This window comes from Canis lupus, chromosome X, assembly GCF_048164855.1.
Source record: "Canis lupus baileyi chromosome X, mCanLup2.hap1, whole genome shotgun sequence".
NCBI lineage: Eukaryota > Metazoa > Chordata > Mammalia > Carnivora > Canidae > Canis > Canis lupus.
This window is the reverse complement of record NC_132876.1, coordinates 62150078-62164122: the sequence shown is the minus strand read 5'-3', so window position 1 is coordinate 62164122 and position 14045 is coordinate 62150078. Positions and strand designations below refer to the sequence as shown.

Genomic DNA, 14045 nt, shown 5'->3' with positions numbered 1-14045 from the left:
AATGCACAAAAGTCCAGGGTCAGATGGCTTCCTAGGGGAAGTCTATCTAATGTTTAAAGAAGAAACAATACCTATTCTACTTAAGTTGGTCCAAAAGATAGAAAGGGACGGAATACTTCCAAACTCGTTTTATGAGGCCAGCATCATCTTAATTGCAAAATCAGACAAAGACGCCACCAAAAAGGAGAATTATAGACCAATATCCCTGATGAACACAGATGCAAAAATTCTGAACAAGATACTAGCCAAAAGGATCCAACAGTACATTAAGATTACTCACCATGACGAACTGGGATTTATCCCTAGGGTGCAAGGCTGGTTCAACACCCGTAAAATAATCAATGTGATAGATCATACCAGCAAGAGAAACAACAAGAACCATATGATCCTCTCTACAGATGCAGAGAAAGCATTTGACAAAATACAACATCCATTCCTGATCAAAACTCTTCAGAGTGTAGGAACAGAGGGAACATTCCTCAGAATCTTAAAAGTCATCTAGGAAAAGCCCACAGCAAATATCATTCTCAATGGAGAAACACTGGGAGCCTTTCCCCTAAGATCAGGAACACAACAGGGATGTCCACTCTCACCACTGCCATTCAACATATTACTAGAAATCCTAGCCTCTGCAATCCAGCAACAAAAAGAAATAAAAGGCATTCACATTGGCAAAGAAGAAGCCAAATTCTCCCTCTTTGCAGAGGACATGATACTGAACGTAGAAAACCCAAAAGACTCCACCCCAAAATTGCTAGAACTCATACAGCAATTTGGCAGTGTGGCAGGATACAAAATCAATGCCCAGAAATCAGTGGCATTTCTATACACTAACAATGAGACTGAAGAAAGAGAAATTAAGGAATAAATCTCAGTTACAATTGTACCCAAAAGCATAAGATACCTAGGAATAAATCTAACCATAGAAGTAGAGGATCTATAACCTAAAATCTACAGAACACTTCTGAAAGAAATTGAGGAAGACACAAAGACATGGAAAAATATTCCATGCTCATGGATTGGAAGAATTAATATGGTGAAAATGTCAATTCAATTTACGTGTTCAATACAATCTCTATAAAAACCCCATGGACTTTCTTCAGAGCATTGGAACAAATAATCTTAAGATTTGTGTGGAATAAGAAAAGACCCCGAATAGCCAGGGAAATATTGAAAAAGAAAACCAGAGCCAGGGGCATCACAATGCCAGATTTCAAGTTGTACTTCAAAGCTGTGATCATCAAGACAGTGTGGTACTGGCACAAAAACAGACACATAGATCAATGGAGCAGAATATAGGACCAAGAAATGGACCCTCAACTTTATGGTCAACTAATATTCGACAAAGCAGGAAAGACTAGCCACTGGAAAAAGGAGTCTCTTCAATAAATGCTGCTAGGGAAATTGGACAGCCACATGCAGAAGAATGAAACTAGACCATTCTCTTATACCATACACAAAGATAAACTCAAAATGGATGAAAGATCTAAATGTGAGACAAGATTCCATCAAAATCCTAGAGAACACAGACAATACTCTTTTGAACTTGGCCACAGCAACTTCTTGCAAGATACATCCATAAAGGCAAGAGAAACAAAAGCAAAAATGAACTCACAGGACTTCATCCATATAAAAACTTCTGCACAGTGAAAGAAACAGTCAACAAATCTAAAAGACTACCTACAGAATGGGAGAAGATATTTGCAAATGACCTATCAGATAAAGGGCTAGTATCCAAGATCTATAAAGAACTTATTAAACTCAAAAACAAAGAAACACACAATCCAATCATGAAATGGGCAAAAGACATGAACAGAAATGTCACCAAAGAAGACAGAGACATGGCCAACAAGCACACGAGAAAATGCTCCGCCTCACTTGCCATCAGGGAAATACAAATCAAAACCATGATGAGGCACCACCTCACAACAGTGAGAATGGGGAAAATTAACAAGACAGAAAACAACAACTGTTGGAGAGGATGTGGAGAAAGGGGAGCCCTCTTGCACTGTTGGTAGGAATGTGAACTGGTGCAGCCACTCTGGAAAACTGTGTGGAGGTTCCTCAAAGAGTTAAAAATAGAACTACCCTAGGACCCAGGAATTGCACTACTGGTGATTTACCCCAAAGATACACATGCAGTGAAATGGCAGGACACCTCCACGCCAATGTTTATAGCAGCAATGTCCACAATAGCCAAACTGTGGAAGGAGCTTCAGTGTCCATCAGAAGATGAATGGATCAAGAAGATGTGGTTTATATATACAATGGAATATTACTCAGCCTTTAGAAACGACAAATACCCACCATTTTCTTCAATGTGGATAGAACTGGAGGGTATTATGCTGAGTGAAGTTAAGTCAATTGGAGAAGGACAAACAGTATATGGTCTCATTCATTCGCAGAATATAAAAAATAGTGAAAGGGATTATAGCGGAAAGGAGAGAAAATGAGTAGGAAATATCAGAAAGGGTGACAGAACATGAGAGCCCCTAATCTGGGAAATGAACAAGGGGTAGTGGAAGGGGAGGTGAGGGGGGGTTGGGGTGACTGGGTGTCGGGCACTGTGGGGTGTACTTGACAGGGTGAGCACTGAGTGTTATGCTATATATTGGCAAATCAAACTCCAATAAAAATAATATACAAAAAATTATAAGGATACAAAAAATAGGTATTACTTGCACCATATTCTCTCCTAAATCCCTTAAGGATTAACTGGACATATCTACTTAAAAAAACAGAACTGGTGTTCCTTTTAAAAGTTAATTGGTTTCCAAACAGTATCAAATTATGTTTTTATAAATACTATGCTCTAAATAAGCTATGTACTCAAAATTCATCACAACATTAACTCATTTTTAAAACACAGAAGCAAATTTCTGAAGATGATAAACATATGTAGACAGGGATGTGAAAATTAAACAACAACAATACTGTTCATTTTTTATCTAAGCTAATGTTCAAGTCCCCACGGTGTTTCATAAAAATCTAATTATTAAAGAAGCAAACAGAGAACTAGACTATTAAAAATCCTTAAATAAAAAGAACATCTATATTTTCATTTTGACATAAAGGGAGAGAAAGAGAAAGAAAAATAAATATAAATAAAAATGTAAATATATATATGTAAATATATATAAACATATATATATACATAAAAAATATCACATAGGACCTCACATCAGTACATAATCAACAGGTCAAGAACAATACAACATTAAAGAATAATTTTGTAAATCATCCCTAATGATTCGAAAGAAGCAATTATATATGTTCTTGTTAATTATTTGTTCAGCGAATCAATGAACATTAAAAAACCAAAGTAAAGTCTAACTATAAGAAATATCACATGACACTTCCTCTATAAAGAGGAAAAATCTTAGATTCTCTTATCTAGGTACTTTTTGTATTTTCTTAGAAAACATAAGCTGAAGAACTACAATCCAACATGTATTCAGAATTCTGTGAATAAATGATTCTATTGTGATTTTTAAAAATTATTTCCTGCAAATTATCTTTTTAAGTCCCAGGAAAAATTCATTTTAATCTACCAAAATAAATGGGGCTTGGGAACTGTCATGATGCTCAGAAAGAATGGCAATCTAGCCTGGTTATTTTATATCTGCATTTAAAAGGTTTAGCTTCTGGATGGGGACAAAGGATCGGGCAAATTCTTTCAATTACTTCTCATATCTCTAGTTTTGTTTTCTAAGCAAATAACTACACAGAAACACCTCTCAGTTAAACATACAGGTATTATTAAAGTCAAAGTAGGTGATTCGGGTATCCCGGGTGGCTCAGCAGTTTAGTGCTGCCTTCAGCTCAGGGCATGATCCTGGAGACCTGTGATTGAGTCCCATGTCAGGCTACCTACATGGAGCCTGCTTCTCCCTCTGCCTGTGTCTCTGCCTCTCTCTCTCTCTCTCTCTCTCTCTCTGTGTGTGTGTCTCTCATGAATAAATAAGTAAAATCTTTAAAAAAAAGTATCTGCTTCAATTCAATCTAGTATTATCTACAAACACTGATATCCTAAAATCCTAGTTTGTAATTCATTCCCTCCACATTAGAACATTTTCCTATATATGCCTTCAAGTAAGTATACTAAGTACTCTATAATATATGTATCTGAAAGAAAACTACTTTAAAATACTGCATATGAACATCTATAATAGCTTATGTCTTTTTTCCCATCAACACTGTCTCAGATATACTTGGCTTCCTTTATCAGCCATTATTTTTTCATCAAGTAAACACTGCATGAAGTCTTTACATAGGATGGTAGTTTATGTCTTGACTGGCATTTTCTTTTTTGTTTGTTTGCCTGGGTTTGGGGGGGTTGTTTTTATTTTTTGTTTAAATCCAAGTTAGTTAACAATATAGTGTATTATTAGTTTCAGGGTAGAATTTCGTGATACATCAGTTAACGTATAACACCAAGTGCTCATTACATCAAGTGCCCTTCCTAGCTGGCATTTTCTTTTTATCAATTTTATTTTATTCATTCCATTACTATTTTAAGAGTTATTCACCGGCCTAGAAATTACAATGTATCTAGCCATCTATAATCCAGAAAATATTTCTCTAATATGAATTTTCTTTTTAGAATCACCCTCTTACAGAAAATCTGTCAGAACTATATCCTAAACTGACATCTTTAGTCACCTGGCAACTTCATTTTATAGAAACAATGATGTTTGATTTTCAGCCAATTTTGTAATCTTTCTATCAATTCCTCGGTAATAATTTTAAAATACAGAATCATTAATAAAACAACCAAACAGGGCTTATCTACACCAAATTCTCCCCCTTGAAGACTTTTATTATAAGCTATTAAATAAATTTCACAAGTTTGATTTCTACCTTATACAATTGGAGATTGCTTAATTTCTAACTGGCCCCATTCAAAAAAAGTCCATTCCTCTAAAATCAATAAAAATTTGATTATGAACCAGTAGTAAACACAGATTCTATCAACACAATAGCAATAACAATACATTTGAGTTGAATATGCTAGCATCTCCTTTAAACAATATCAACAGGATTCCAGACTATACCAGCTCAGTTCTTGAAATAATAATTTCTTCTACATCAAATATCAGGATTTATAAGTGGTAGTCGACATTTATTTCAATCTATCTGCTTTCATTAAAGTTGGAATTTTTTAAAGGTGATCTTTTTTTAGCCTAATAACTCTTATCTACCCTCAGTAATTACTTTTAAGTCTTTAAAAAATTCTGTATTAGAAATATGCATGATGTAATAAGATTTAATATTAAAAGTATGTATTATTCTATGAAATTCTCAACATAATAAGTCACTCTTTTCAATTAAAGCTCAAACATTCTAATTTCAGTTATTTAACCACATTTTCTCCCTGGAATATAATGACCCAAGTAACACAATAAGTACTTTGATATCGACAGAAGAAAAGCATTCTCTAAAAACAAAGTTCAAGAGTATAACTCAAACTTCTATATTATTCTGTAAAGAGCTCCAAGGAGTTAAATTATAGGATGTTTTATTTAGAAGTTTCCTCATACATAATCAACCTAACTTCACATCTTACAGTAGGAAAAACAGATTTGGAGAAGTGAAGTCCAATGGTCACAGTAAATGTACAGAAATCTGGGTTTCCCCGTCCATTGTTCTTCCCATTACTGTCTTATTAAGGCAGTTAAAAAATTATAGCAATAACTATCATGAAGACTGCAAAAAAGTACAGTTGATTTAACTGAAAGAAATTAAATGAATCCTGGATTATAAACATTCTTGATAAGAAGACTGGCCGACTTAAAAAACAAACCTAACAAATGAATTACTAAACTTCAGAATTATTATGACAAGTGAGAAGACCAGGAGTTCACAGAAATGATCCTACTCATCATAATTGTTAAAAGGAATCCAGCGGAGAACTGAATAAAATGCAAAAGGTACCTAACTTCAGGGTGCCACGCCCATACCAAGCACTACATTTGAAATACTAATTTTCAGAGAGCAGTAATAACATTTTTACCTTAGCTATTAGAAATTATAGGTCAAGTGAAAAAAAAACAAATACAAAGATAATTGTTTCTGTGTTTTGTTTTCTAAGATCATGACTACACAGGCAAAATGAATAATCAAACTGGGCCTATATGTTGAAGAAGTGAAATATAATATTTTATCTGAGATTTTATTTTTTTGATATGGGCAAGGGAGGAGGGGTGAAGTACATATAAAAAAATTAGTCACATTATTTTTTATATTTAGGGACAGAAAACAAAATAGATTTTGAAAAACAGATCAGGGTTTCACATACATCAATATAAGTATAATATAGAGATATGCATGGTACTTTGAAGTCTGAAAGCCCAGATTATTTGGGCTCTAAAATTTACTAGCTGTTACTCCTTCAAGCAGTGTGAAATTGTAGCAGTAGAAAGGACTTAGATTTTCATTTTTCTACCATCTTCAGTTCCTACCTCTGTGACCTGCAAAGTTGCTCAGTCTAAGAGCCTGAGCTTCTGCATCTGTAAAACAGGGAGTAAGGATAACTACCTCATATGATTTGTAAAACAAAAACAAAATCATTCACTTGTGCATTTATTCATTCAGACATTTAATGTATAGAGATGAGATGGGAAGACAATTAAACTGCTGCCCTAAGGGAATGCACAATCCCAGTGAAGGAAACAAACTAGTAAATAAAACAAATCAAAGTACAAGTGCTGAGAGGTAATACAAAGAGCTAAGAGAAGCAAAGAAATATAATACCTACTTCAGCCTAGGGGTAGAGGTTCCTGTCTAACTTCACACTTGAAGGCTAAGTGAAAATTCACAAGAACAGACAAAAGGAATGGAAGGCATTCCAGGCAAATACAAAGGTACCCCTACCCAGTAAACATACTGTGCACAGTGACTAACACATAATATCCCTCAATGTTTAAGATTCTCCCCCACAACATTAAGTTAAAAAAAAAGTTATAAAAAACTCAGAGGATGATCTGATTTTGAAGGGAAAATACGCATGTACAAAAAATAAGACTAGAATAAAACACAAAAAAATAATAAGTTTATTTTCTTCTTGATACTTCTCAGTAAAATATAAATGTTTGCAATACTCCAATATTATATCATAAAGTATTGAGTTTTAATGTTTGCTGAATTTAAATGAAAAAGGGGAAAAACTGGGCAGAAAGGGCAAATAAAGCAGGTAGACTTTTCTACTAGAGTAATACCACTGGTTTGTACAATGGGCTGCAAAGTTTTAAATACTTTTTTTCCAGTGGTACTGTTTGATATGCCCCTCACCTTATAAAAATATTAGGAAAATGAAGTGGTGATAATTAGCTAGCCAATAACATAAAATCTGGGGTCATAGTTCTTTAGATATCTATTTTCCATTCACCTCTATGCCTATTTTTAAAATGCAGTACCAATTCATTTATGCAGCATTTTCAATTAACAAAATGCATTCTTTCATATTTAACCCATTTGTTTCACACAACAACCTTGTAAAATAGATAGGGAGTTTTATTTTACAAATGAGGAAACTGCATCCTTCAGAGGTTAAGTAACTTGCCCAGGGTCTCTCACCAAGTAAACACTATCTTCCCAACCAAATCTCATTTTCTTTTCTCCTACTCACAAAATCCTGTATGAGAAATGTCAAACAAGGGCGTCTCTGACCCAACAAACACTAAATTGCCTTAAAATTACTTTTTTGGTTTCTACCAAAAAAACTATTTATTAAACGATCAGTAATCAACATCAGTAAACCAAGAACAAAAACACACAAACTAATATTCAAATTGACAAAGGTGCTTTCAGGACAAAATTGTAAAAGGAACATTCATCCAATCCAGATTCTGACTCCCTAACAGCAGCTATCTCCACTTTCTTAATGCCATTTCATTTGTACTAAGATACCAGTTTCCTAGGATTTAAATTATTGAAAGTATGTTCTTAGGGCCAAAGTGTGAAAAAAAGACAATGATCAATCTAGACAAATACCTAAAACCAACATATTGTAGAAAGCGAAAGTGTAGATATGTACATGTCTCAAACAAATCAAAAAGTGAGGAATACTAATTTCTAGGCATCAATTACTCTCTACCATAGGACCTATAAGTTGGCACTATATCCACACTGGGGTTGAGTAACACATGCCTTTTTGTTTCCCTGGATGCATTCTGTTCTTCCAAACATGGCTGGGTATCCACATAGCAGGCAATAAATCACACACAATTAAATTACTTCCAAACTTAGGGATGCAATAATTATGCCACCAGCACTCAAAAATAATTCTACTATTCTAATAGACAATTTAAGCTATTACTAGTAATTAGAGAACAAGAGCTAGGTAAGGTAAAAAAAGATACAGGTATGTCTAGAATTCAAATACAGTATTTTAAAGTACTTGCTGAGGATCTAATGAGATAATGTGAAAGCATTTTTAAACTTGCATATTATATGCAGACGCAAGTTCTTATGACAATATCATCATAGATGTACACATTAAAAAGATAGTAATGAACATACAATCTTGATAAACTTTTCAATATATTTTCAATTTGAATATAAAATAAAGGTAATACAATATATGTCACTCTAAATGAAAGCACTAATTAAGGCTTTCAATTCTACAGATGAAAAATGCTGAATAAATGTAAAAATATATACCACACCTAAAGATAATTATACCTTTGGCTCAGTCTTACAATGCAAGTCCCCTTAAAGTGCTTATAAAATATTAAAACATGCCTTTAAAAAGTGTCCAAGTCACAATTTCAATATATAAAATTTGTATGTTAACAAAAACTATTCATTTAAATACACACATACAAACATACCCCTCATTACTGTGTTTGTAGTCCCCAATAAAGCTCCAAGGAGGAAGCAATAAAATAGCCAACAGTTCGACAGGGTCACCACAAACGAACAGACATCTGTAATTATTTAAATTATCTACCACAAGATGAATTGTAAGAAGCAAATCTAATTCTATTACATTGTAAATAAGAGTCAAGCAGAAATGAAACATGTCCAGATCAAACTTCAAAAACACTCACCATGACTTCAAATTTCTCCCTTTATCATTACATAAAATTCTGAAAGTTAATTTAGAATGTTTTATTTTGAATGTCATATTCAGAAACCTTATAGTTCAACATAAACTGACAAACATTTTGTGTATAAAGACTCTCATATTTTAAAAGGCACTTCAGATCTGAATATGTCAATATTTGCCTCCCAGTAGCTTTAACAAAATACCACCTTCCCTTGTGTTCCAAATTATAAATAAAACACAAAATCAGATTTAAGAAAGAAAAAAGAGGGATCTCTAGAATGCATAATAATAACAGTAATGAAGTGCTGAAGAAATCCAACTTATTATCTTAATATTCTTCCGGATAAACCAAGTTAAGCAGCATATACAATTTAAGTGAAGATACACGTACAGATAGAAAGACAGGAGTTTTGTTTCCTGGATGTAATATACATGGCTATGCAATCTTAATTCAATGTTTTGATATCCTTATTTATAATCCTTTACCTCTGCATGCATTTGTATTCATTCTTTTTTACCCTAGTACACCTTCATTTTGAAGTATTGCTATATAATTTAACATATAAGATTATATTACTTATAAATATTATAGGTACATAAGGTTTTACTACTAATACTTGCCCTAAACTTCAACCTGAAACATGTAGGCAAATCAAAGATCACATTGTATAAATCCATTGTTCTAAAAGCATTTGAAAAAATACCTACACTAAGAAAAAAACCCATCTCTTCCACAATGAAGCCATACAAAATCAAAAGTCAAATGTGAAATAATTCTAAGCAACTAAACAAATGATGCATCTACAATCAATCTAACTCAGCACATTCAGTTCTCAGCCACAATATTTCTTTACCTCCTGTTCAAATTCTCACTCAACCTTACCCCATCTTCCCTTACAAAGAAATCCATAGGTAGAGAAGAGATATTTAATTTAAAATAGGACTGGACCATATTATCAAAGTTTAATATTCCTAGAAACACTAGATCCCAGAAAAATAAAAACTTCTGTACAATATGAAACTTAAATTAAAAACAAAAAAGATACACTAAACTATAGACAATGTTCAAAAAATAGATGAAATTTTGTGTATATAAAAGCAATAATGTGTACGGAAATATAAAAAAATTTAAAAGATAAATGTGAAAATCAGGCACATGTAGGGATATACAAATGGATTAACAACAATTAGAAAGATAAATGGTTAAAATTTAAGCCTCACCAATAATGAAAAAAAGAACTAATTAAATCAACTAGGGACTATTTCACCTAATAAAGCCACTAAAAGATTTTAAAAATATTTAAAAACTCACTCTAAGTACCTTTATGGTAACATCAGAAATTAGTACTATCTTCTGGAGAGCAATTTTTTAAGATATAAGTAAAGTTATAAAACTGATGAGACCCTTTGACCTGAAAACTCCACTTTAGAAATATTGCCCAGGAAAATAAATCCAAAGAAAAGAAAAAAAGGAAAAAAGAAGGCTACTTAACTACGCAAAGATATTAATGAAAGACTGGAAGCAACCTAAAATGTTCAACTTAATGTTGATTCAAATCATAGCAAACTTAAATGTAACAAATCTTTTACCATTGAAATGACAATGTCCATTCAAATATAATTATATGTTAAAGTGTTAAGAAAACATAGAGCTTAAAATGGACACTGATTACAATTATGTAAAAATATGCCTCTACAATATAAGGAAAGGAAGTCTAGTAAACTGGATTTTGAGTTTTGTTTGGTTTGGTTTTACGTGTGTGTGTGGTTAGTAGGCTTTAAATTATTTTGATGTCATTTGCTTTTTATCACTGCCAAGTAATTTTTTAAAAACTTTTAAGTTGCCTTTTGCTATTTGCTTAAAATGGTCTGCTTTGAGACAAATGTCAATGAAAACATATTCAATATACCCCAGTATAAAACTCCATCTTCAAAACCACCTTAGTTATAAAAGTGTTTAAATAGATATTGGTAGGCACTGTTTTGCCCTTTTTTTGGCAGGACTTCAACAAAAAGTCTGACTACAAATTAAATACATTGATAATACACGCAGTTTTCCCAAAATAATTTTTATCCACCTGAGAATTTTGTACCATTAATATTACACATGAAGTTTATCCATATCACAGTACCAAACTATTTTGTGATATGCAAAAAATATTTAGTCAGCAAAATAAAATTATTTAGTCATAATTATTAACATGGCCTTATTATAATTTAATATACTAAATCATTTAAATATTGTTATTAAATTATTATATTTATGTTTAGAGTCTACCATACCCCTTCAACTTTCTTTAACTGTGATTTTCCTCCATTTGGATCTTATTTGAAAGAAAGATAGCTGAATTTAGATTTCAGTAACATTAATGTTACTTTCTCCTTTCATTTCCTCCCAATTCACTGTACCAGAGGCTAATGCAAGGGGACATCTTTCCAAAAATAAAAACAAGATCACCTTTTTGTGTGTGTCAACGCTGAACAGAAGTGCATGTACACTATGAATTATATTTGTAGGAGAAACAACACAGTCAATCCAATGCCTTTGGTCCTTTACTAAAGTATATTTTAAAATATAACCACTGTTGTCTCTTCTAAACCCCCAAATCATGTTTCACCAATTCTCAAAAAGGTCATAACTCGTAGTTGTTGGTGAAAATGTATATGCAGAAATGCGATCTATGATTTAATGAGCTATTTTCTAACATGTGATATATACAATAATTATGCTTTTTTATTCGGTAGTCGATTACCTAAAACCGGCAAATTTTGGAATTTGCTTGATGCTTCCTATCATTTTTAATTGTGTCGTTCTGCCCAATCCAGGGTCGGTTAACAACCCCCCTGAGCCCCCTCCCCCGTACCTCCACCCGCAAAGACTAAGCCTGGCCTCAGTTCCCGTATTTCAAGCCAGGACCAACCAGAAAACAGTTTTCTTCCACTAATCCGGAACTCTGGGCTGTTACCAACGCTGTCATTGGCCAACGTCAGTCCTTGGTACGTGCCCCAAGATAACCCCCAGGTTTCTCTCCCTTTTCCCCCTACAATGGGCCTTTCTCAATGTTTGTAACATACTCATAATCTACAAAACGGCATCTCTGATAACTAACTCACATTCTTCAAAGTTTTCGGGTGGAAATAAGCGAAACCAAGGGGAGGGCAAGGTATCCTTTCTCCGACTGGCGGCGGGGGGGGGGAAGGGGCAGTCGTTCTTCGGCCCAGCAAAAAGCTCTAGAGCCCTGTTGGCTGAGGGGTCGGGAGCGGGTTGGAGGAACGAGGTGGGGAGGGAGTGGATAAAGAGTTGGGTTAAGTTGAAATGAAAACTTTACTCACCAGATCCTCGAAGCTTCTTCGGTGTTCTTTTCCCTCCCAGTCTAAGCGGCGAGGAATCAACTGGGGGCAGGAGAAAAGAAAGGGTTGGGGGTGGGCAAACCATATATAGGCCTGGCTCCCAATTAACCCGAACCAACCTGGGTCCTGGTCCCCGACCCTCTGGCGTCTGTATTTTTCTAGGTCCGATAGCTGTTGCCCCAAAGCTAGTCCAGTGTAGGAAGGAGGCCGAGGGGGAGGAAATATTGAAAAGCCGCCTCCCATGGTAAAAAAGAAGGGGCAAGTTAAGACCCCGGTGATATCCGCCCCCTTTGAGGGAAGAAGCTGGTTCACTCCAATGCCCAGATCCAAGCTTCCCTCCCAGCCCGTGTCCTCCGCCCCTGACTTGCCCTCCTCTTCCTCCAGTCTCACCCCAGCCCTCCCCACCTCTTCCCGAAGGGGCTCCGTACCTGATGCTCCTCGAGCTCCTGCACTAGCACCTGAGCAAAAGGGAAACACAGATATGAGGAGCAGCTAGGGCCATCAACACATTCCTCCCTCCCCACTTAGAACCCAGCCACTGACGGCAGGACTAGTCAAGGCCGGCCTTTCCCTCACCCTCAGTGAAACCGCACACCCGATGCCTCGATTTCCCCATTGGGACCATTCCCCACGTCTCCTAGATCTCCTTCTCCCTCTCACCTGAGCGGATTTGTTGCAGGGTCCAGACTGCAAGAATCTAGCGATCAGGTAATACAGCTCTGTGAAAAGGGGAAAAAGAGGTTGAGAGGGAGGTAAAGAAAAACAGAAGCTTTTTCAAAAGAAACTGACAGCCGTCGCGCCAAGCTCCCATCTCCTTAGCCCCCAGACACAGTTACCCACCGGCTTCGATCTGGGTAGGTGCCGCCGCCATCCTTTTCCCTAAGGGGTTTGGGGGCTCTGCTCCGGAGGAGCTGGCGGGGGCGGGTGGGGGCGCTGCCTCTATTGTGGTGAAGCCCCCATGCCCAGGAGTCCCACCGCTTCCGCCCTACTCCTCGTCCTAGTTTCGGTCTCTCTGGTCTCTCTTGGATTCATCGCATCACGTTTCGACCCACAGATATTCTAGCCCAAGAGCTGAGGAGGCGGAAAGGAGAGCGAGAGAGAGAGAGCAAGAGAGCGAGCAAGAGAGCGAGTGAGCGAGAGCAAGCACGAGCTGGCGAGCCTGAGAGAAGAGAGGGGAGGAGCCGAAGTTGTGGAGGGGGGGACGAGCAAAAGGGGTGGAGAGAGGGGAGGTAAAAACTGAGAAGATCCTGCAGTTCTCGTCGTTTCCCGCTAGGGGCACTAACGCAACATAATGTCCTCTGGTCTACCGGAGGCCGGCGGTTGCCTAGCTACCACTCCCGGAAACAGGGGGAGGTGCTAATTGACGGCCGGCGCTCTGGCTGACGTCGTAGAACTCCATGGTGCAGTTTTCTTCCGAGAGCGCCTGAGTCCGTTTCTCTTCCTGTGAGGACAGTCAAGCTCTTTCCTGTTGAGAACCTTTCCCTCTGGCGTTGTAATGAGGAACACGTGAGGGGGTGACTTCATTCAGATGCTTTCTTCTTTTTCCGAAGAGGCTTTGTTTTGTTTTGGGTTTGTTTTGTTTTGTTTTTCGTTTTTGCCTCTTCACCGAAAAGAGGCCAGCCACTGAAGGATCTTGTGACTGAGG

General features: G+C 36.2%; 1 protein-coding gene across 5 annotated transcripts in view; it reads right to left on the bottom strand.

Moving 5' to 3' along the window:
- Window positions 1-13583, bottom strand: part of BRWD3 (bromodomain and WD repeat domain containing 3) — a 196070-nt gene extending 182487 nt beyond the window's left edge. For all 5 annotated transcript variants that reach the window (XM_072817333.1, XM_072817334.1, XM_072817336.1 and 2 more), the window contains exons 1-4: window positions 13241-13583; window positions 13061-13119; window positions 12829-12858; window positions 12383-12442 (exon numbers count right to left, since the gene is read on the bottom strand). In XM_072817333.1, the coding sequence (XP_072673434.1) occupies window positions 12383-12442; window positions 12829-12858; window positions 13061-13119; window positions 13241-13271 (180 nt within the window). In that variant the 5' untranslated portion in view covers window positions 13272-13583. The remainder of the gene's footprint in view (window positions 1-12382; window positions 12443-12828; window positions 12859-13060; window positions 13120-13240) is intronic.
- Between the last annotated feature and the right edge of the window lie 462 nt (window positions 13584-14045).